At 30.0% G+C, this 24,774-nt stretch overlaps 3 protein-coding genes across 3 annotated transcripts; 2 read left to right on the top strand and 1 right to left on the bottom strand.

Moving 5' to 3' along the window:
* Positions 1–7,738: 7,738 nt before the first annotated feature.
* On the bottom strand, positions 7,739–8,469 carry LOC100500687 (calcium-binding EF-hand family protein). The gene has a single exon (NM_001251046.3). The coding sequence runs from the start codon at positions 8,380–8,382 to the stop codon at positions 7,966–7,968; it is 417 nt and encodes a 138-aa protein (NP_001237975.1). The 5' UTR covers positions 8,383–8,469; the 3' UTR covers positions 7,739–7,965.
* Positions 8,470–15,784: 7,315 nt separating this feature from the next.
* On the top strand, positions 15,785–17,538 carry LOC100796662 (glycine-rich cell wall structural protein). Its single transcript, XM_006575505.4, has 2 exons — positions 15,785–15,947; positions 16,970–17,538. Exons 1-2 carry the CDS (start codon positions 15,854–15,856, stop codon positions 17,239–17,241), a joined length of 366 nt encoding a protein of 121 aa, XP_006575568.1. The 5' UTR covers positions 15,785–15,853; the 3' UTR covers positions 17,242–17,538.
* A 3,973-nt stretch (positions 17,539–21,511) lies between these two features.
* On the top strand, positions 21,512–23,046 carry LOC102663004 (acanthoscurrin-2). The gene is made up of 2 exons (XM_006575503.3): positions 21,512–21,670; positions 22,303–23,046. Exons 1-2 carry the CDS (start codon positions 21,574–21,576, stop codon positions 22,701–22,703), a joined length of 498 nt encoding a protein of 165 aa, XP_006575566.1. The 5' UTR covers positions 21,512–21,573; the 3' UTR covers positions 22,704–23,046.
* The last annotated feature ends 1,728 nt before the right edge of the window (positions 23,047–24,774 follow it).

The following is a 24,774-nucleotide window of genomic DNA, read 5'->3' as shown; positions in this document are numbered from 1 at the left end:
ACACACATGCTAACTCACATAATAATATAAAATTTTATTATAGTCATATGAAGATAAATAATTTATTTAATGAAAAAATTACATTTAATTTTCTCTAAATATAAAATTTTCTTAATTAAATAATAATCACGCATAACAAATAAAAAATAAAATTAGTCTTTAATCTAATGAATTAATACACATTCATATCTTCTGGCCCTGCATAAAGAAAAATATGACATGCTAATAAGTAATAAGTGATAACTCCTAAGTCATAATTCACTAGTCATATTTTTTTTTTTAATGCGGGGTGCCTTTATGAGGAAGTTGATGGAAAGCCTATAAAAATGAAAATAAAAATTGTCATGACCGTCTTTAGTGAAAATCCCCGGAAATTATATAGTACCCATCAGATCTACATGGTAATTGGAGAATCAGGTATTGCTCCCCTGCTTCCCCATCTCTTGCTCTACCAAAAATAACGGATTTTTTCCGAAGCTTTTGGGAAAGATTGATGACTAAAAATTTAATTACCAATAATTATTTACATAAGTGACACAATTACAAATCATCGTGATATGTTCTTTAACTTATAATATTATATTAAAAGTTATATCAACAATAATTTTCTAATAGGTAAAATATTGTTGGAGTTTATGTAGAATTTGAAAAATATTAATTTTGTTCTCATAAATTTTTTTTATTAATTTGGTACTTATAAAAAGTAAAATAGTTTTTTTTTATTTTAAGTGATAATTCCGTTAGACAACAATTTCACATAACTAACAGATTTACATGTGTGATTTGATTACAAATGAATTTAGTAACTAAAATCCTCCAAAATAAATTAAACAATTTCTTACGGCTAATTCTCCCCCCCCCCCCCAAAAAAATTATAATTTTTTGTCATTTCATAGATGATGAAGCATAAATGTGTTTTGGTGTCTTCGGAGTGTGTTTGAAAAAGTATAAAAATAATAATTAAATCTATTAACTACATCAGGAAATCGTTGAACAAAATTACCATCGAGAATCAAAAAATATATATTTTATTTTTACATGAATCAAATTAATACAAAAAAATTATAAAAGATAAAATTAATACTTTTTAAATTTTACATAAACTCCAAACATATTTTACCCATTTCTAATTGATTAAAAGTATGATAGTCATAAGAGAGAATATCAATCTATATATGAAAAAGGTCATAAAAGAGAATATCAACTATTGAGAATTTTATGTAAATTGACAAAAAAAAAAACTTCAAACTCATATTTAACTAGTCATGTTATAATCTTGAGTAAATTACACTCTCATTTCTTAAAGATGTAAATAATACATTCTTTTCTTCTCTTGTGTTAAACTTTATACTTCCTTTTCTCACATATTAGAGTATATGGCACTTTATTTTATTTTTTTAAAATTTTCATTAAATTCATACTTTTAATTTTAGAGTGAATGAAACCCAAATTTTCTACCAGTAGAAGAGATTTACAATACGTAGCTAGCTATCATACTCTATCTGGAAGTGTATACTTTGGCATGGAAATGGTGAACCGTTGATTATATATTTTACACGAGTGAAAAAAGGTTGAAAAATACATGTACTTGTATTATATTGTGTGTAGAATTGAAGTACTTGTATAATTGTGTGGCAAACAATTCATTCTATTGACACATGCCTTAATGATTATTTCTGAACACATGCATGTGGGCAACACATAAGAGACCATGCAATATGTTGTGCCAATCCATTTTCGAAGGGATGGTTGAATTAATAGTTACTATTATTTAAATACTTAATCGCTACATATAAAAGTGGTGATGAGCATGTGCAGCCCACTAAAGAGCGTGGACTTTGTAGTTGTTTTCCCTTTTAGGGTTAGAGGCTTTTAGGCTTAGCTAAACAGCGTCAAGAAACCCTCGTACATGATTAATATTAGAAGTGCTTCATTCATCCATTTTTTGCTTGGCTAGCTATCTTTTAGCCTATCTTTAATTTGACTTTTCATTTTCATTTTTTTTGTTCAAGTTGTCATTGCTTTGTGAATAATGTTTGATAACATATATATATATATGTATAAGTATAAAAATATACATAAAGATTTTGTACTAAATATAATATTTTTTCAAGGTGCAACAGCTTCATGTAAGTTTTATTCTTTTAAAATTTGGGACTGAAACGCTTCTCAAGAAAAAAAAATTGTAACTGAAACTGTTGTTCGTAAAGCGTCGAGTTGATATTACATGACAGTAGCCATTAGTTGTATAATGGAGCACTTTCTTCAGCTTGGTTGACTTCCATATATTTTCAACTTGATCATGTTCTTCAGCCATTAATTTTTTCTAGGTACAACAACTTCAGGTAAATTTTATTCTTTTAAAATTTGTGACTGAAACTGTTCATGCAAAAAGCGTCAAGTTGATATATTACATGACAGTAGTTGTATGAAGTTAATGGATCACTTTCTTCACCTTGAGTTGACTTTCATACTATTTTCAACTTGATTATGTTCTTCAGCCATTAATTCTTTCCTACCCCCACCCCATATAAAATAAAATAAAAATCATTAAGTATATATATAATATTATGTTGTCCAAAGTTAGGAATAAAACACAATAAATAAGCATAATGAAATTAGGAAGTGGGAGAGGGTGCTAAAAAATATTTATACTTTCATTGGCCATTGGAGAGCTCGAACATATGTGTTGAAACATGTTAGCTGATAAAAAAAAAATGTGTGGAAAGATTCTTATCATTTATGCGAGAATAAATTCAAATATTTTTCAACAGGCAAAATCTTTGTTAGTTTAAGTTGAGTTTTCAAATGTTATAAATCTCAAACTGATTAAAATCAACAACACTTTAGTGATTGCTTTGGTTGAAAGGTGAAGACTTGAATCACACACATTTGATTTTTCAGTTGATGAATGCACAATCACTTTGTAAAATGTTGCTCTTCAAGTGGGTTTACGCATTGATGGAAAATCAGTTACCAACCCAACATATTATGTTTGGAAACAAACTTGCACATAATATATAGGTGTTGTTCCCTAAAAGAATACACCAGTGAGATTAATCCTGAAACTAAAATGGTTAAAAGGTAACATGTTGACTCTCCTAGTGGAACCCACACAACTACAATTAGCAATACATTGTTGAACATACATTTTAAGGTTGATTGGTGGGGTTTTGATGCCAGAAAAGTTAGGAAATAAAGTTCATTTGATGTATTTACCTATGTTAGAAGATCTTGAATGGGCTGGACGGTATAGCTGGGATTTGGCATGTTTACCACATTAGTACAGAGAAATGTGTAGGACAATTTATTTATCATTCAAAAAATGGAAGGATGTATAGTGTTGTTACAATTTTGGGCATGGTATCGCATGTCTTTTATTCAATCAAGGGTTGAGCGCCAACTGTCATATCTATTTGCAATTAAGTAAACAAAAATTTCTCACTTAATCAAAGACCATTTTTTATAATGTATTTGACACTAACATATTACATTTCACTATATGAAGTGGCGGAGGGCTACGATTTTCTGGAATCTCACACAGTGATGTTATAAGCTATAGATTAAGATTCAATAATGTGCGTAACAAGGAGGTTGAACCATTTATTTTTGTTTTATTTATTCAATCTTTAATTACATTGTTTTTAAAATTATTCACACAAAATTATTTTTTCAATTCCATTAGGTGTCTTTATAGAGGGCTTGAGTCATTTTCTACCAAAACATGCATTCAAAAATTTTAAAATATGGAGTGTTTGTGTCACTTTAATTTGTTTCCTAATGGTGCTATGACGGCAAACTGACATGGTCATGCTCCAATTTAGACTTTGTCAAGACATACCAAATTCATTGCATAATCTTGACAAACTCCATCATATTGATATGAGAGGACTCAGTGACACAAATTGGATAAAGGATCATCAATAATGGGTTGAAATTTGAAAGAAAAGACGTAAATATGTGTTAATCAACCAACATATTCAATGACATCTTGAACATATGAGTCATTACATGAACTAGTATTAACCAAATTCAAAAGTTTGTCTAACACAGTTTACAACTCATCCAAATGTTACTGACACATCTTGCTCAACTCTAGGGATGGAAACTGAACAACATCTTCCACAACAAAGCTCATCAATTGTTGCCAACATGTATGCTGAATGACTACAAACACCTCCTCAATCATATGAATTCATGCCACAACAACATCCTCATTAAGATTATGGGTACAATCCGTAGTTCTTCAATGCTATCAGAGAAGATTTTATGAGCAATCTCGTAGGTACAAATCTTCGAACATAGGAATCTATTTATGCATACATGCAAAGTATGCCCATACCTTTATTTGCATCTATTGAAATACTAGTATGAGGTGAAGTTTCATATCGTGTAAGAATATTAATGAAAAGGTTGAGCATCATATAAGTGAAGACAAGACCCATAAACCAGAGCCTTAAGGTTTTGGGTTAAAGTATGATATCAAGTTCACTTATGTGGTTGCTCATAACCCATTGGTATAAATCTCTCCAATATTTACTCTCCTTGCATTACACAACAATTGGTATCAGAGTAGTGGATCCCTTGTATCGAAAGTCTTCTTGACAGTGGGTTCAAGCGGTGTGTCCCGTGGTTGGAGCAGCGATGAAAGTATCTAGAGCATGTGGGCTCTGATGGCCATCATGGAATACTCGTAGCTTCTGTTCAAAGGGGAGACTACCATGTGAAAGAGACTCATACTTGAGAGGGGGATTGTTGGAGTACAACTGTGAGGTGAAATCCCACAACATATTGCTTAAAACATGCAAAGTATATCCACTCTTGTGTATTATGATGGTGACATGATTTCATCATATGAAATGATAGTTTTTGACACTTAATGCCTTAAGGAAAATAATTTTTAACGCCAACGGAGGTTGCATAATTTTACTTAATTTTTTTTACCATCAACCAATTTACGTAGGTGATGGTTGTGTTGAATACGATCGCATGGAGCTCAAGCGTGACGATGATGTGAGAAAAAATGTTTTTCATTTATTCAAAATTTAGTAACAGAGGTTTGATTGAATTGAATATAACTTTTGGATATTCTTCAGATAAAACCTTTGCCTTGCTACACAAACCAAGAAAACCTTTCATGTATTATGTTATTAAATGTTACTAACCTTTATTTTTTCTACTTCCCTGATTTCTATAAGTTTAAAAATAAATAACTATTAAAAACACATTCATTCATTCTTAAAAAAATACACACATACATATATATATATATATATATATATATATATATATATATATATATATATATATATAAAGTGTGCTTTAGCATAAATTTCAGAGACATCTTCTTGAAATTAACGCAATGTGCATAGCACACCTTTCAACTCGATATCTAAATGCCTCTTGGATGTTCTCGGCTCTAACTACTTTCACTTTTCTATACTAATCCTATGATTCCAAAGCATGTAAGTGATCGCGTTCATATCGAACATATTGTAGTTGAAATTGGCTGGGATTAGCATATTGATATAGATGTGTGTGGATGGAATGAATAATGAGGGTGATTGCGGCTCTAATGGGGAGGAAATATATAGAAGCACTGTTAATGATTGCGAAAATTGCTGACTTTGAGTCTTTGATGAGTGTAATTAAGGGAATTTGAATTATGTTAATTCATTATATCAAATACAGCTTGCATTGGGTAAATGGGTTAGAAGCCTTAATGTACACCTTTTTTTCATGCATTTTGCATAACATTGGCCCAACGTTGGCGAAAGTGATGTGGTCCCCGTTGAAACCGCGGGGACATAGTGTTACAACTTACAATGTGTACGAAGAAGGGCTGAAAAGAAGAAGAAGAAAAAAAAAAAAGCTGTCAAAGAGACAAGAAGAAGAAAGTGGCTGTGGTCCGTTTATCTAGAAACACTCGGTAGGATGTTACACATGAAGATACCTAGTTCACTATTTGAGACTTGAATTTCTGATAGCACCGTGAATAGGAGGAATTGGACGAATAAAAAGACTTATAGAGGCAACGTTGAAGGAGTGGCAGGTTGGAAAATTGATGGATAGGGCTAACCAAGGAAATGATGATGAAATATTGACCTATTATGTGAGTATTAAGCATAGGAAAAGCATCGCAACAGGGAATTTGGAGGGACAAAGTCAGGGATTGGGAGGATGGAGGGATGTGAAGGGATCTCTATTAAAAGTTATGATGATTATTTTATATAATATTAGAAGTAAAAAATTGAATAGAGCACAACGCTGTGTTTACAAGAAGAAGAAATTAAAAAAAGTTCTATGAACAAGAAGTTATGCTTTCAATTATGAGATAATGATAATTTTGTAATTTTATCACGTTTAGTATAGAAAAGTTTCTATGTTGAGACGTTTAGAATATTTTTTTTTCTTAACATTGGTATGAAGTAATTCTGATGAAAAGTGATGATTAATTTTCGTTGAAAATCATGAGCACAAAATATGAATATTTTTCTCTCAATGATTTATTTTATATTCAACAACTAATCAAGATTCAAATCCTAAAATAATTGATTAAGAGATATAATTTCTTACCACTTGTGTCAATTATGGTTTACCTTAAGGAAGTTTTAATGCATTCTCACAGTCACATCACATGTACACAAGCGTTTCAATTTCCCATTTCTTAATTTTTTGTTGACATTGGCACACCCAAAATGAGGCCAGTGTTTCTTGCACTATTTTAACCTTCCAGAAATTTTAATTTGGAATATAATTTTAAATTAAGGATTAGGCTTTTCGGAATGTAATCTGGAATGTAAATTTTTACATTTTGAAATGGCTAATCTGAAATATGTTTCAGATTAGGATGCAGAAAGAAAGATTGGAGGTGCAGGAAGCAATTGCCCAAAAAAATATAATAATCAATCAATTTATCTCTATATATACTCAATAATGATAGACTTGGTTCAGAATTGCCGTGTTATAGCTTGGTTCAGTTGGTTCAGAATATCTCTATCCACCTCAGGCAAGGTGCAATCTTTACACCGACCATGCATACATGAAATTTTTATTTTTATTTTTTCTGTATAATTTTGTTGACTCAAAGTAGATGTCTTGTGCACCATGCCATGGAAACTAGCTAATTTCTATATTTTTAGTTTGAAATCCTTCTTCCATTTTACGCTTGTGATGGGGAATTAGGTTACGTTTAGCGTTAAAATATTGTGCTTGGTTAGAAATTGAAAATAGTATTTAAACGTAAGGAAAGCAAATGACTGAAAAGTCGACAGGTGAAACCGAAGAACGCGCGTGGACTGACTATACTCTCTTTGAAAGACTTAACCTCATGTTTTATATTCGATTTAATTTTTTTAAGTATAAATATATAAAATATATTTTGGCTCCCTTACTTCTTTTGCTAGGTCCACCCCTAGTATTATGTCAGCACTAAAAAATCATGTTTAAGCCAACTTTGACTTCAGATGACTTTTTTTTTCTCTTTACAATTTAATTTTCTGTCTAAAATTTGATGATTTATAATGTACTTTTATTAATTCAAAATGTAATATTGGCAAGGATGGTAGTGCGATGTGGGTTGAAAAACAAGAAAAAATGATAGGTCAAGTTCACTTGAGAAGTGACTCCCAAATTGATAGAAGACACGGACACGATATATAACAAAGTTCCTTTTCTGTTTAATTCGCGTGCATGCATGGCTTAAACTCTCTCCTCTCCATGACAAAAAAAGAAGAAAGAACCAACAAAAATAATATTCCAGGGGATTTTAGTTTCTCATTTCTAATTGATCGATGACATTGACCAGTTAAGCACAAGTACCCAACTGGCCAACAACTACAATAAAATAAAACTAATAATCAAAACACAAACTTACAATAAACCACTGAATTAATGACACAAAATTAAAACGTAACAAAGCGTATAAATGATGAATAGTAATAATTATCTTCTATTAATTCTTAATTAAGCGGCAATTTTGGGAAAGTACTCTCGTTGAACGGCTTTCATGAGGAGGCTATCATGTTCAAGGGCCATTTGAACAGGGAGAGATCCAAGTCCATTCGCCATGGCAAGCATTATCTGCTTCGTTTCCTCTTTAAATTCTTGGAGATCAACCCTTCCATTCAAGTCGTGGTCGAATTGCACAAACAGGGACTCGTACACACGTGCAAGTTCATCTGGGTCACGCTTCACGTCGACGCCGAAGTGGGTCTCGAACACCCTCAGCCTCTGCAACTCCTTCAGCATCTCCGCGTAAGAGAGAAGACCGTCCTTGTCGGTGTCCAGTTGAGAAAAGAGGTCGCTCACGCACACGTTGAAGACTTCCTCGTCCTCCACGAAACCTACGATGGTTGCACCGTCAAGAATTTCCACACTCATGTTTTCTTCTCTTAAGGGGACAAACAACAACGGAAAGAGAAATTAGTAGTACTGAGTGGAATTTGATGTGATTGGTTTTGGATCGATGAGACTTGTGTTGGTTAATTAGGGTTTATATATAGCAATGGGTAGTGGTTGTTTATTTTGAATGAGTGAGAAATGGTTTAATTTCTTTCGCTTTTTGTGACAGTTGTTTGCTTTTCAGTCGTAGATTTTGAATTCAAATGCTTGCCAACCAAGTTGGTTTGTTGGTAATTTATGTGGTCTTTATGAAGTTGAATAATGGGTTCTTTTATTTGGCACGCATGCCAATAGGAAAATGTTTATTCTAGAACACTAGGATTCATATTGCTTTAACATTAAATTTTAGGTATATACTGCTTACAATAGAATAATATGCATGTGTATAAGTGTATGTATATTTTATTATTCATTTAAATTGTGGATAGATTATTGTGTGCTTCAGCATACACGATTTCTGTAATTTATGATAAATCAACTAACAATTGATATATCATTTACAAAAATATAAAATAAGTCTTTGTAACAGAATAAACTTAATTTTTATATCCTGTTATTGTAAAAAAACAAAAAATAAATAATTAGATCAAATTTTAAATACTCCTAATAAGTTCAACTGGTCAACTTCAAGTATTTAATTAATTGTGCTTATGACCATGGTTTATGAATTATGATCCTCCTTCCTTGAATGTAAATAACAATACAGTTGCATGAATATAATAATAACTAAAAGAAAAAAGTATATGCATACTAAAAGTATTAATCAATCAGAAATTGTCAAGCACAAATAAACCATTCAAGCTTATAATAGGCACTGTATTACCAAAACAGTCAAATGGCAAAGACTATTTCTGAGTCAGTGGTTTTCTTCAAAACGGTTGGCCAACGCATAGTTGAACTTTGTTGGAAGTCTTCTAAATATAAAAAAAGGACCCTTAGTCTTCGGAGAAAAGCGTGGGCAAATTCAAGAGTGAAACGCGGAACGAAACGAGTTTAATTTGTGGAACTAGGAGCACATAAACGATATGCCGTAGTCCAAAACTAGGGTACCCGCCGATTATTTTCACTCATTTATGTTTCACTATAATAATAATTAAGGGTACTGAATGCTCAAAGATTAAGGAAAGTATATGCTTTGGTTTATTCGTATTTTGTTGCTTAGGGACAAAAATTCATCTTGCATCATGGCTAAAATCTATTGGACGAAATTGAGCATAACTGCTTGCCGCTACATTCTTTTTGGTTTCTGTTCCCAGAGTTTAATTTATTCTTTTTCTGAAAATAAAATAATGGAAATTAAAAGAGGGTGGCATTGGCAATCTCAACTATTAGTTGTTTCTAATCATCTTGCCAAATGTTAAACATGAATACCCTTAAATTGAAATGCGTAAAACTACACTATCTTTTTCTGAAAACTAGTATTGCTATCATGATGTTAATATTCATTTTAAAAAATCAATATTGTAAGAATTAAGTTAACATTGATATTCTGAAAATTGATATTGTGAAATGCTATATTAATGTTGGTTTTTACTCAAAATCGATATTGACCCTTTAGATTGAATTTCAACTTTATCACCTTTCATATATCTAAATAAGATTTGTATCTAAAGCTTTTGTTACTGTGTCCACATCTGTTATTAATCAGATGAGACTATTGAGGTTTGCATTACGTCTACTAATTGCCAAATGATAAAATGGAAAGGAAGGCACCTATGAACACTCAACTCTCAAAAACCTCATGATATCCCCTTTTTGTTACCTTGGTGCCAGATATTACAAAATGGAATGTAAGTCATGTAATTAGTGATTCTTTGTCATTTTTTTTTGTTTTGGAATCTCTTGATGCAAAACAGGACCTTTAACCTTGAAATTATATTGAATATCATTCATGAATGATTTTTATTAAATTCACAATATATTCAGAAGGGAAAAAAACATCAAAATAACAGTTTTTTTTTTTTTTTGCTTAAGAATAAACCCACGATTTCATTTAAAAATTAAGTATGCAGGTTAATACTTCAATTTTTTTTTACTATATTGGTCTCTTAAAAATATAGGTATATTCATATTAATTCTTTATATTTTTTAAAAATTAATCTCCTAAAAGTATAAATTTGTATCCAAGTTTTGTCTAAGCACACAATTTTTCTATATTAGCATATTCAGTTATAATTTTAGATCTTGAAGAAAAAATGAGATTCTTCATCTTTGCCGTCTTTTTACCAAAAAATAAACAAACAGAGAGATATCTTTTTAAATATTCACGTGTAAAAAAATGAAATTCCTGTATATAATGACTATGAAAAAAATATGAAGTTGTACATATTGACAAAAAAAATTAATTTGAACTAACACATACATCAATATATAATAAGAAATTATTACAAAATATATATCAAATTTTAAATTTTACTAAAAAAATTGAAAAACACAATCACATATATATAGAGTAGGAAAACAATTAATAAATTAAAACTAACATGCACAATATATAGTAAGAAGTACTGATATGATATTTCACATTTAATACAAAAAAATAATAATGCGAACAGATAAGGAATTGGAAGTTTAAAGTAAATTCATAATTATTTAGTTTAACCTTCACCAAAAAATAATTAATAAATTTAATTTTTTATTGATTTAAAGTCTGTCCTGACATAAAAATTAAAACAGTAGAAGTCCAGCATATTAAACTAGGTTTGATTCCTCATCCTATATATAAATATGTATTCGGAAAGCATAATGCAAGAATACATATGTCAATTTATAATATTTTTAAAAAAATATATATATCAATTTTAACCCCAAAAAAAAATACAACAACATAATAAAAATACGAACATATAAATACACCAATGCCTATGTTTTCACTAATAAAAATAAAATAAGTATAAAAATATATACACAAAAAGCATTCAATTGTCTTTATAGATACCATATCCACTGTTTTTTCTTAATATATATAATTCACAATTGTTAAATTTGGTTTTTTTTATAATTATTACAATATTACTCCACTATAGATGACCGACCCATTGACTCTTATAGCCATATCTTTTTGTTTTTTCAGAAAGTATAGAGCACAAGGGAACCTAAAGCGTAATTAAACCCTAACTAAAATATGGATAACAAACTCTGGATAATATCTTGGCTACACGACTTACAACTACTCGACCCTAACCCAAACCTGTACATATTATCCTTTAGTCTAGTCTGGTCTATATATATAGGAGACTTCCTAGCTTGACATAATCCTTAGCAAAACCAAATCACTGAGATATAGGAGCTGTTTGAATTGTGTTTTATAAAAAATAGATATTTCTAAAAATTAAAATACAAAAAAAGCTTGTAAATATCATGTGTTGTTTGAATAATAATTGTAAGTGATTGTTCTATTATATTTTTTCATGATGTGCCAACTCAATGGACTGTCAACATTATTATTATTATTATGACATGAGTTAATGCTATTACTTATAACAAACTAAGATAAAGAATTTTAAATATTTAAAGTACTAAAATAAAAACTTTAAAGAATTAAAATAATAAATCCTATTTTATGGAACTGATGGTTTATTTAAGCCTTATTTTTGGGATTGTTGTTTCCTGCACATCCTAGTTTTTCTTTCTATACCCAATAGGAAAAGTTAAAACACCCCAAATGAACAAAAATGCCCTTGGTCTCTCTTAAACTCATTAGGCACCCCCACAACCCTAACATGGCCTCTTTTCTTTTTTTCTAATTCTATGTCGCCGAAGCACCTCTCCCATTATCCTTCTCTTCCCTCATTCCCCTTCTCGTCTTGCCCTCCATTTTCCTTTTCCATTTGCTCCTTTGCGTTGTCGTCAACGTCGTTGAAGGTAGAGGAGGACCACTACATTGAAGGTAGAGGAGCATTGTGTTGAAATTTGTCCCCTCCATTTTAGGTAAGGTGTTTTTATTTTTTTCAATTCGGATTAAGTATTGTAGAACATAGCATGCATTTCAAATGACTCAATATGAAATTATGTTACATCATTTTTAGATCAAAAATTCTAGATTTATGCTAACAATTACTCAATTTGAAAGTATGTTAGCATAATTTTGGAACAGTTGATCCAGAAGTGATGCGACATAATTTTGGATTGAGTAATCCAAAATTCATGTTGTGTTTCAAAATACTCAATCCATAATTATGTTATATCACTTCTAGATCTACAGTTTTGAAATTATATTAGCATTATTTTAGATTGAATAATCTAAAACATAACATGCATTTCATATTACTCAATCTGGATATATGCTAACATAATTCTAGAATGGCTGATACATACAGGACCAAGTAATTTTTTTCTTACAAATTAGGCAATCCATAAATATAAGCAGGAAAAAATCCTTATCAGTAGCTTCACCTTCAATAGAAGGAGAAGGAAGACAAAAGGAGGGAGACTGACGGATAAAGAAAGTGAGAGAGTAGGTTTGAGGAGAAAGAGAGAGAGCAATTTATAATAAAGAAGGATAATTTTGATATATTAAAATTTTAGGAGGCGCAAATAGCAAAACTAGGGCTACAGGAAGCAAAGGCATATTCTTGCTTATATTGTGTACTAGTCTGATGCTTTTGTCACGCTGGGCTCGGCCCAGAGCTTTGTTTTCTTCCCTTCATGTTTTGGTTTATATGTGGATCCCACTTGTTTTTAATAAAGAGTTAGATAAAATTTTTTCTTCTTCTGAAACAGTAATATTATTTTGTTTTTCTTACTAATCTTTTGTGCTTATTATTTTTTTCTTAGTTTTTTTATTAAAATAGATTAATAGTGTGAATTAATCCCAAAAACTAAAAGTCCATTCATGCAAAAATAATATTAACATGTTCTCCCTTTTTTGAAGTTTTCATTTTGTTTTTACTATTTTTTTGTTGCGTTATTTATTGACATCCTTCTTTGTAAAATAAACGTTAGTATTAATTGATTTTTTTGTCGGTTTTTGATCTACATGCTTAACCGCTCATTATTTTGTTAATATAGGTTTAATTGTTAGATTATTAATTAAATTGAATGACTTCCACCAAAAATAACGAATAATAAAAATGTTCTATTTAACAGTTCTTGCAATGATCTTTCAACGTTGATGTGTAGTCTGTACTATCGATCTTCATATGTTTATAAGAATCGTAGGAGTACATACCTTGTGTAATCAATAAATGATGAAATATTCTAAGTGGAATCATGCGACGCTTTACAACATATACATGTAATTATATATTAATACCTGTTCTGGGATTACTCCGGCATCAACACTTAACCTAATTTCAACATAAAGAGCATCATTCTAGCCGGTAGGATTAATCCAAAATACAGGGTATCCAACGCGATCATAAAACTCTAAGTAGAAATGACAAGTAACAACAACAAATGGAGTCACGCACTACATTTTTGTATCCGGTGGTGAACACCATAACGTCATTAATTATGATTTTTTTCTATTTAAATAAAAATGTAAAAAATACAGTATAATATAAGAAAATATAGTACAATAATTGTTTATTTAACATGTTATTATTATTTATAATATTAACATTTCCAATTTTATATTTGTGACATTGATTTTTTTAAGACTTTAGCAACTGATAAAGGCGGTTGCAAAGTGTTATATAATTAATACTATATAGTTACTTTCACTGGTTTATTGTCCCCTCTATAAATAAACTTTAGCCACCGATTAGATCCGTATTGAAATATTGTATAGAATTAGAGACCATTTTTTTTAATCGCAAAGTATCATAAATGTTAATTTTAATTTTTTTTGCCAACAAATTAGCGACAAATGTTAGTTAATTTAATTCTTTTGAGACATATATATAGGTCGTTAATACGATCGCTAAAATAATTTTTTCTTGAAAAAGAAATGGTGGCTAAATCCGGTTGCTAAATTGAGTTTTTCTTGTAGTGACTTTTGTCTTTAGTTTTTTATTTTTTTATTTTATGTATTTATAAAAATAGGTAAAATAAATGTTTTAAAGTTATTTTACTTGTGCATATTTAATTAGATGCAACACATATCTATACGTAATTTATTTCTGAATGTAAAATTTAGTTTCAAAGACCCTTTTTTTAAAAAAAAAAATCCAATATTTTTCCTAAAAAACAAACTTTAATAAGAATAGCTTTTTTAATTAAAAGAGATACAGCGTTGGCAAAGCCGTGGAGGATGGGGCATAGCAACCATTATGAAAATTAATTAACAGCCACATATTGTAATGTCATTTGAGGTTAGCACCGCCACTTTGGCAAACAGAGCAACTCAGCCACAATTTTCTACGAAAAATAAAACTTGTGTAGTTGTGTTCTTGACTTTTTCTTTTTTTCTTTTTCTTTTTTAAAAAAATCTTTAAAATGGCGGAGGTAAGACTTCCATTGAGAGTACAAATATAAAATTAATTAGTGGATGAAAGACCCGACATAAGTATTTCCCGTACTGGACTTTGTAGAAATTAATAAAAACTATTTACTGATTAATCTTGATTAAGATTGTGAAATTTTCATATAAAAAATAATTTACCTATAATATTCATTGTTCATAACCATGGTTTTACGTTAAAAAGTTACTATATATAATTCATGAAATTATTAAAGTCCCTTCTAAAAAAATTATTAAAGTTACTGCTCTAAAAATTAATTTTAAGGTTATATACTGTAACAAAAAAATTCAAAAGGGATCACAATGGAGTGAAAAGACAACCTTTGAACAAAATAAATTGTAACGAGTAAAATTAATTGACTTTATGTTTTCTTGTTTTGTTTTCCACTACATTTGCTTCTACGTACCCATTCAGCGGCTGTAATCAATTGCCGTATTTGACGTACGTATAGGTTAAATTACTGCAAAATTTATAGTTTTTTTCTGGTTATTTTAATTATAATTGATATTTTATCTTGATAATCCATCTTATAAAAAGTTGTATTAAAAACTAATATAATTTTTTTTGTTGAAGAAAGGATTAATATAAATGTTACTAATTTTAATTAGAAAATAAAAAATTTAAGAAAATCAATCTACTTTGTCCTTTAAGTTTTTTTATTCTTTATGGTATAAATAAAATAATATTATGATATCAAAATAGCGGTAGGTATCTACATCTCTACTTTTCATTACATAGCATATACACGTAGTCACTTGTATATATATATATATATATATACACACACGTGGTCTGGTACAATAATTGCAGTGGTTCAATTTCACAGCCTACAATTTTTTACGATTGAAAATGTAGAAGGAGATGAAGAAGAAGTCGATTAAAAAAGACCGAGTTAGTACGCTATACGGCGCCAATTAAGAGAAAGGTCCCAACTATTCCCTCATCCCCTCCTATATATAGACTATACATTCCATCTAATTTTTCTCATCCTCCATTACCAAATATATCTTATTTGAGTGGATTTTGTTCTAGTTTACTACTGAAAGATGGGTTTGAAGACGAAGATAACATTACTTATTATTCCATTAGCCATGCTCCTTTTTGTTTCCTCAGAGGTGTCAGCCAGGGATTTTCAAGAGGGTGAGCAATATAATTTGCCTTATACTCATGCTCTCATGAGTAATTTAAAATAAGAGAATATTAATAAATGTTTGAAAAGATATTACTAATGTTTTTTTTATAAACTTGTGTTATATTTTTTTATTAACTTAAATATATTTTTTTATTACTAAGACGTTAGTTCAAGTATAACTGAGTTCGGATTTTATCATCAAGGTCTTGTCTTCAGCCTTGAATATTTAAAACAACAGATTTCATTAAAGATTTTAAAACATATTTTTGATAAAAATTAATTATTGATAAAGTTAGTAAATATTTTTGCATCAATAACATTTTTTTAATCGTTGCAATTACTCTTTTTTGCATCCCTATATTTATTTTGAAATGTTTCTTCTATCTTATTTTTAGTTTTTGTAATTTTGTTTTAGTTTATGTAATATGCCCATTTTCTTTTCTTTTATCCTTATAATATATGAATAATTTGTTTTATTTTCTAGCATTTTTCACACCATCAAATTTAAATTAAGCCAACGAATATAGAAACTATAATAAGAAATAGATACGTTAATAGGGATTACAACAAAATAAATTAAAGGATGAAAATGAAGAAAATTAAAGTTACCAATATCATTTAAAAAATATGCATAATTACAAAACAAACAAAATATGCAAGCCTTTTCTATTTATTAAATTTAAATCAATATCCTAATATCATTCGTCATCCTAACCTTTAAACTTAAAAGATGCTTAGAATAGAAGTTTTTTTTCTTCTTTTAATCTTATTCATTCTATCATAATGGACTCCCCTTCCTGCATTGTGTCTTTTTCCAATTTATTATCACTTAACCTTTTCTTATTTTAAGTTTTATGATCACTTTATATCCTTTTCTTTCTCAGCTCATTGTGAATCTAATATATCATTTTCTTTCTCTTTCCCTCTTATTCCCTATCTTCTCTCACAAAGTAGATACAGATAATGGGTGAGAAAAATTCATTTTTCTATCATAAATATTTCGTGTGTTAAGAGTTAATGGCGTTTGCAGGAAACGTTGTTCAAGAGGCTAATAATGGGGGTGATGCCAAACTATTTGGCGGTGGTAGCTTCTTCCCTGGTGGTGGCATTGGTGGTGGTGCTGGATACTTCCCTGGTGGTGGCATTGGTGGTGGTGGTGGTGGTGGATTCTTCCCTGGTGGTGGCATTGGTGGTGGTGGATTCCTCCCTGGTCGTGGATTCTTCAACCCAAGGTTTTGCTTCAGAGGATGTTGTTTTGGGAATCCATTCAGAGGTTGCCTTAGGTGTTGCCCTATATTCTGAAGATAAGACCCACAAAATGAGACTGTAGAATTTCTACGTATTTAGTAATATTATATATTTCATCAATAAAATCTCATGTCATGAGAGGCATGGATAAGCAAGGAAGCCCATCTTTTCTTCCGACCTTTCTTAGCACTAGAGATATTTCAAAATTTGAATAATAAGTCATATTGTGCCTGCAGTGTGATAAGTTTTATAGAAAACTGAAATATCAAATATGTACTGTACAAATAGTTTGTCATATATCGTGGGTTTTACTTGTATTGTTACAATACATTATCATCATCATTTATATCATCCTCTCCGTTGTTAAGCTTTTACTTCTCTATATAATTATTGTTATTATAAATAATATATCCGTACAACCATATCTATTTATTCAGAAAGCAGAAACCGAAGCTTAATTGAACAAGGTCAATGCTGCATTATTATATTTAATTTTCCCTAATTAACAATACCAAGTTAATAAACTATGAATAATATATATAACAGCCACACGTACAAGTCAATCCTAACCTTTAGTCTATGTATAAGAGCCTTTTTATATTTCTAGTTAAGAGTTAGCATTCTCTTGCAGTAAACTTTGAGCAAGCATTTACAAAACTCGTCCGTCATTCAAAACATACTCTCTGGACTCAATTACAAGCAACAGCAGAAAAAGTTATAACGAACTTAATTATAAATAAATTTTAATTATTTTTACTAGTTATATTTAATGATTTCATTTTAATTTTTTTTTTCAATTAATTGAGATTCTATTTTTAATGATTTTATTTATTTTTGATATCAAGTTTCAAATAAACTTTAGGAAAAAAAAATTAACTTTTAACTGTAATTAATAAAATTAAATGATATTAACCAACTTTTTAAATTAGTTCTCTTCCTATTACTCTTATTTGCGCTTCCATGACCATTTAGTTTGCAGTTTCCATTATTTTCGTTAGAAGTAACATCCTCTAGGACCACTATATACGCTTAAGCTTGTTGCAAGCAAGAGAGCCAATTGTAATTCCTTGACTCATTGTTCCAATTTTTCAAACTACAACTAGTTATTAATATCATAACCTTTCTAAATATATTTCAAAGGTGAAGAGGTATTTACTAAACCATAGAAGTTTCTCACCAGATGTTTTAAATAGATTTAACATGTTGCCAAAGAACATTGACTTCAATCCAGTTGCCATCACGACTATATAATTTCTCAATTAGAGATCATAAATTAAATATATTATTATTATATATAGAATTTTCACCACATTTTTCTACTATAGGTTTCAATTTAGGGTGAAGATAGACAACGCTGCATGCAAATGGTATTTTCCTTTTAAAAATTGTGTCCTTTTGTAAAGAGTAATTAACTAAATCGAAGAAGTTTCTTATATTAGGACTTAGGTATATGTATTCTACTATGAAATTTCACCACATTCCACATTTTTCTACTGTAGGTTCCAATTTAGGGTGAAGACAGACAATAAGCCTAGACATGCTTCCATCTTTAAAAACTTTGGCCGTTGGGATGGCTTCAATTAAGTTAAAGGAAAGGAAGTGGAATGTGGAGTGGAGGTCTTCGGGAACCTGGGGACACACAAATTAACAAGTTGGTTGATGAAATCTATCGAGTTGACAATATTGTGGCATGTCAGAGGAGTCTGTTGGAGGAAGAGCGAGGTAATTGCCAAGAATAAATATAGGACGCGGTTGAATTTATATCAGAATCTATCAAACGACTCAGCCACAATTTTGTCTTAAAAAAATGAAAATTTAACTTGGGTTCTTATATATATACACACACACTGAGACAAGTATTTTCCGTACTGGACTTCATGTAAAATAATAAAAATTATTTACTAATTAATGTTGATTAGGATTGAGAAATTTCTAATGAAAAATAATTTACCTGTAATATTCATTATTCAAGACCATATATGATTTTGTGTTAAATAATTAGTTTTTTGTGCGTTAAAAAACTAGTTTGAGTCGTATACGTAAATGACGACTTTATTAAAGTAGCAGCTCTAAAATGAATTTTGAAGTTGTACTGTATAAAATATTTAAGAGGAATCACAATGAAGAATATGGAAAAACAACCTTTGAAGAAAATATATTGCAACGTGCGTAAGTTTAATTGATTTTATATTTGGATGAACCACGATTTTAATTCCTAAAAAAAATAAAAAATAATCAAATTAGTCTTTGAAAGTAAAAAAATTCAAAATAAGTGTATGTGCTATTATTTTGTCCTTAAACTTAACTACTTAAATATTTTAAACTAAAATAAATAGCAAATTGTATTTTTGGATTTTTTAATGTTATTGTTTTCCTGGATTAAAATGACAGTGTTTCATACTCTTAAGAACCAATATAAGTCCCCTAAAAAAAGCCAATATAAGTATTTGCAAGCCCAATTGTTTTTCTTTGTTTTGATTGCCCACACCACATCATCTATCCATTCGGTGGTAATTAACAACAGCCTTTTACATATAATTGAAAGAATTATATATTATTTTGATTTTATTAATTATCTTTGTTTTTATTCCCCTAAAATTTGAAATATTTATTTTTAGTCTACGTAAAATTAGTGAATTTTTATTGTGGTAAAATACAAATTCCTTGATTTTAATCTATTTAAAATATAAAACCACTAAGTTTGATCCCTAACGTACACTATTTAAGGTAGATAAATATTATATATGTTAGGAATTTAAATTCGAGTCCCTAAAAGTTTAGTGTTATCACATTAGATCTTCAAAAGTAATAAAATTATATATATAAAAAAAACGTACCTCATAGTGCATCTCAATAATTTTACTCCAAAATTTTAAAAATCTTGTGGTTAGGTGATAATATTAACCTATATTTAAGAACTAAGGTAATAATATGTAATTAAGTTTAGGGTTTATTTTACATCTTAGAGATTTATTTTGATTTTTTAAAAATTTCAGAGACTAAATTATTCATATTTTACACTTTCAGAAATTAAAATAGTGTTTTATCCATTTTAAAATTTCAACATATCATCCAAAGGATCAAAGTAAGATATCTAAAACATATTTACAAAGAAGATCATGCCAACGTACACAACTTAATTTCCTCAAAGAAAAGTTTAAAATTCTTTTAAGAAAATGTTGTCCATCTTGATTTAATGAATTTGGCAAATTGGCAAGTGGTTAGTTCAACAACAATGACAATGAGTCAGCAATTTCAAAACAAGAGATGACTAGATCATAATTATAAGATATCTAAGTTATTTGGTTAGATACATTAAAATTTTGATTTTAACCTATATGTTTTTATCTTTATTATTATTATTTAATTAAATTATTCCATTAATTAAGGATCCAAAATTCACCACAAGATAGTCACCTAACATTACATTAAAATATAAACATTTAACAAATTGAACATGACAATAGGGAAAAATAATGATTTTTTTAAGAAATAAAAATCAAATAGTTTTTTTTACAAGGATCAAAACTAAAATTTTCTTATTTTACAAAGACAAAATATATATTAAAATCTAATTTAAATTGGAAAAAAATTACAATTTTTTTATTTGTAGAAATTAAACTCAAGTGTCGAGGATTTATAACAAGAGTTTAGTAATTGTATATTGGTAGTGTAATTTTTTTATATTATCTTTTAATAATTATAAATTACGATTGATATGATTCTTAAAATAATTATTATAAAAAGTAATAAATTTATCATAATGATAATTTAGGTACATTTTTGACATTATTTAACTAGTTGGGCTAAACCTCATTAATAAACTTACAGTTTTTAAAGTGTTTTCTTTACGTATTTTTGTTAAAATTAAAATTTAACTTTGGTAATCCACCTTTTAAAGACTTCGTATTAATGAAAGGCTAATATATATAGATTATTAAAACAAAATTTTAATCTTAATTAGAAAAAAAAATCGAAAATACTTAAAAAATGTATTTAATTTAGTCCTTTAAATTATTTTATACTTATGGTATATATATAAAAAAATGATATTATATATGACAGCAAACTACAGTATGTAGGTGTCTACTCACATACCAAGTTGATACAAGTAGTTACGTACAATAATTGCTGTGTGCTTCAATTTCATAGCCTACAACTTTTTACCATTGAAAATGGAGATGCATATCGAGCTGGAGATGATTAAAAACAAGGCGGTTCTTAACTCTAGAAAAAACTGAATTAATACATTACGGCGCAAATTAAGAGAAAGGTCCCAACTTCTCCCTCCCCCTCCTATATATAGAGTATACATGCCCACTAATCTTCTCATTACCAAATATATTTCATTTGAGTATATCTATTATAGTTTACTACTCAACTAAGATGGACTCGAAGAGGAAGATAGCATTACTTATTTCAGGCCTTCTGGCCATGCTCATTTTAATCTCCTCAGATGTGGCAGCCAGAGAATTGAAAGAGGGTGAGCTATATATCATTTTGCATCATATTCTCTTCAGTATTTTAAATTAAGAGAATGTTAGTAATTAAACTATAATAAATTTATCTAAAGATATTACTAATATATTTTTGTTATAAACGTTTAATGATTTAATTTCTTTATTCGCTTGAATATGGTTTTTTGTCCTATAATTATATGTTCTTTTCTTTTTTTTCTTTAATTTTGTTCTTATTTCCCCCCCCTAAACTATCCTTTTGCAATTCTATCCATTTTTTTTTATCAAAGAGACCAATTCAAAATACACTAAATATTACCAACCAATTAAAAATTACAGGAAATATAATAAAAAAGTAAAATAATACATATTAAGGGCTAAAACCAAATATAAAGAATCAAAATGAAAAAAAAAATAGGATGACCATTTAAAAAAAAAGTCAGGAATGAAAAACAAAAAGAAGTGTAGTTACATATACTAATTAACAAAATTCTATTATTTAAGACTTTTGTATTGATTAATTTTTATTTGATATCCTTAAAACATTCATTAACCGAGCCTTTGAATTTAAAGGATGTTACGTTTACAATATAAGGGTTTTCTTAATGTTATTCTTTTGATCATAATAATAATTGTTACCTTGGTGGTGGCTTTCCAGTCACTGGTGCTGGCTTGTCTGGTGGTCGTGGGGTCAACTATGGTGGCTTTGGTGGTGGCTCCCCTGGCTTTGGTGGTGGCTTCCCTGGCTTTGGTGTTGGTAGCTTCCCTGGCTTTGGTGGTGGCGGCGGCTTCCCTGGCTTTGGTGGTGGCGGCGGCTTCCCTGGCTTTGGTGGCGGCGGCTTCCCTGGCTTTGGTGGCGGCGGCTTCCCTGGCTTTGGTGGTGGCGGCGGCTTCCCTGGCTTTGGTGGCGGCGGCTTCCCTGGCTTTGGTGGCGGCGGCTTCCCTGGCTTTGGTGGCGGTGGCTTCAACAACCCTGGCTTGGGCGGTGGCTTCAACAACCCTGGCTTGGGCGGTGGCTTCAACAACCCTGGCTTTGGTGGTGTTGGTGGTGGCATCTGAGGAGGAGGATAGCCGTAAAGGCAAGCTGTTGTGAGTTGCAGTGAGAGATGTTGCTTTATTAATGGGCTGATGCCCTAGCTATCAGAGGATACATAACGTACTTATCATAATAACATATTTCATGAATAAAATCCGGTACGTGTTATGAGAGGCACATATGGATAGACAGCAAGTCCTGTCTTTTCTTCTGACCTTTCTTACCGCCAGGGATACTACTAGAATTACTGTTGGATATATATTTTGTCGTTCGTTGCGCTTAATTGCCTCATTAAGATTAAGAGTAAACTCAATTATCTACTGTAAAATAATTTGTCACATAATAAATCTTGCCTATTACTTCTAATGTTACTATCTATATATATGGATTAGATGGTACTGGCATAATTTAAGTAATTATTATAACATTTAATAATTTGAATTGAGTAATATTTTATTAAAATTTATTTTTAAATTGAAATTTATTTGTTATCTTATTTATATAAATTAAAATTAATATAGTATAAATTTTTAAAATATTAAAAAATATGAATCATTTGATTATTTATTTATCAATGTTTAATTTTGATAAAATTTAATAAATAATTTTAATAATATATAAATATAATACAATGATTGAATTTATATAAATCATATTATATATCAAATTACTAAATGAGTGTAGTAATTGTTGAAGTTACACGAATAAAATTTTATATATATATATATATATATATATATAATCAATCTCAATTATTACATTAATTAAAATGAAAGATTAAAATTAAAATATTTTAAATTTAAATAAAAACTTTATTTAACGGTAAAATATCTAAAAAATTTATAAAAACCTACTTGTGGTTTTTTTTTTGTTGAGTTATTAAAAATTTAATTTATATCATTTTAATATACTTCTAACTTAGTAATCACTATTATAAACCGTTACCAACAATATAATCACTGTTATCGATACTTCCATCATTATCATTATAATTGTGTTATGAATAGTGTCATGGTCACTAACATGATATTCGTCATTGCTCTCACTATGGCTAGCATTCCACAATAACCATAAAATCTAGATTGTGAGTACAGAGCTTTTTAAGAAAATCCTGAGCTGGTTGGCCACACCCCTAGCGTTCCAAAATAAAGCTTTCATCATACCAACGAGTGTGAAACAGCGCCGACCTTGGGCTTTGATATCCCGCAAAGAGAAAACCTTCTTGCCCTTTTTCCTGTTAAGTTTTGTGTGCTGTGACTCTGATAAGGAGTAAAGCAGCTATCCTCTTGAGCCATATCGCCCCAGGTCTTAGCCAGGACATGCAAATCTTGCTGGACTTGCACGGCCTCATTGATGGAATCCATCACCAATTCATCTCCAGAAGGCGACTCCGGGTGGAGCGATTCATCACAGGAGGATAAGGGAGCTGCCCATGTATCCACCCTTCTGTTGACTTTGAACAAAGATAGAGTGATCAAAGCACTGGCTCCAGGATAGGAATAGGCAAGTCATGATATGGCTGCCCTTAGGCACGTATTGTTTAGCAATCTGCTTCTCCCCCCTCGAGGAGTTTCGCGTACCCTGTTCTTTACCTTCTTTATTGCTTACTCTAGGCTGGATAAGAATAACCCCGTGCTTATGTCTACATTTATCCAGAGAATGCTCACGTAAAGGGAGAGTTAGGTCAACCTCCACCAAAACTCTAGCAAAGTGACCGTAATCTCTATTGGTGGTGGCCACATCAAGGGCTAGGGGCACACCCACGCCTCTGGCAATGGCAAACAAAATATTGTCTCTCCAATATTCTTGAGGAGGGCCATGGATCCTCAACCAACATTTTACATTGGATTGTCGCACAGTCGTGTTGAAAATTTGGAGTCCACAAGAAAAGACGAAGTGCTCCACGATTAAAAGTCCAAGACTTGGAGTACGTGAAGTCTGAAATGGAAAAGTTGAACATCATATAAGTGAGAAGAAAACTCATAAACCTGAGCCTTAAGATTTTGGATTAAAGTATGGTGTCAAGTTTCCTTATGTGGTTGTTCATGACTCATTAGTGTAAATTTTTTTGGTATTTACTTCCCTCAATTACCC

The sequence above is a fragment of the Glycine max genome, chromosome 2 (assembly GCF_000004515.6).
Source record: "Glycine max cultivar Williams 82 chromosome 2, Glycine_max_v4.0, whole genome shotgun sequence".
NCBI lineage: Eukaryota > Viridiplantae > Streptophyta > Magnoliopsida > Fabales > Fabaceae > Glycine > Glycine max.
The sequence above is the reverse complement of the archived record's forward strand: the minus strand, read 5'-3'. Positions and strand labels throughout refer to the sequence as shown.

What these genes read in the sequence shown, in the direction of transcription:
- LOC100500687 (NM_001251046.3), bottom strand. Translation starts at nt 8,382, where the DNA reads ATGAGTGTGGAAATTCTTGACGGTGCAACCATCGTAGGTTTCGTGGAG.
- LOC100796662 (XM_006575505.4), top strand. Translation starts at nt 15,854, where the DNA reads ATGGGTTTGAAGACGAAGATAACATTACTTATTATTCCATTAGCCATG. An exon ending in AGCCAGGGATTTTCAAGAGG is followed by an intron (nt 15,948 to 16,969) that starts GTGAGCAATATA and finishes TGGCGTTTGCAG; the next exon opens with GAAACGTTGTTCAAGAGGCT.
- LOC102663004 (XM_006575503.3), top strand. Translation starts at nt 21,574, where the DNA reads ATGGACTCGAAGAGGAAGATAGCATTACTTATTTCAGGCCTTCTGGCC. An exon ending in AGCCAGAGAATTGAAAGAGG is followed by an intron (nt 21,671 to 22,302) that starts GTGAGCTATATA and finishes GTGGCTTTCCAG; the next exon opens with TCACTGGTGCTGGCTTGTCT.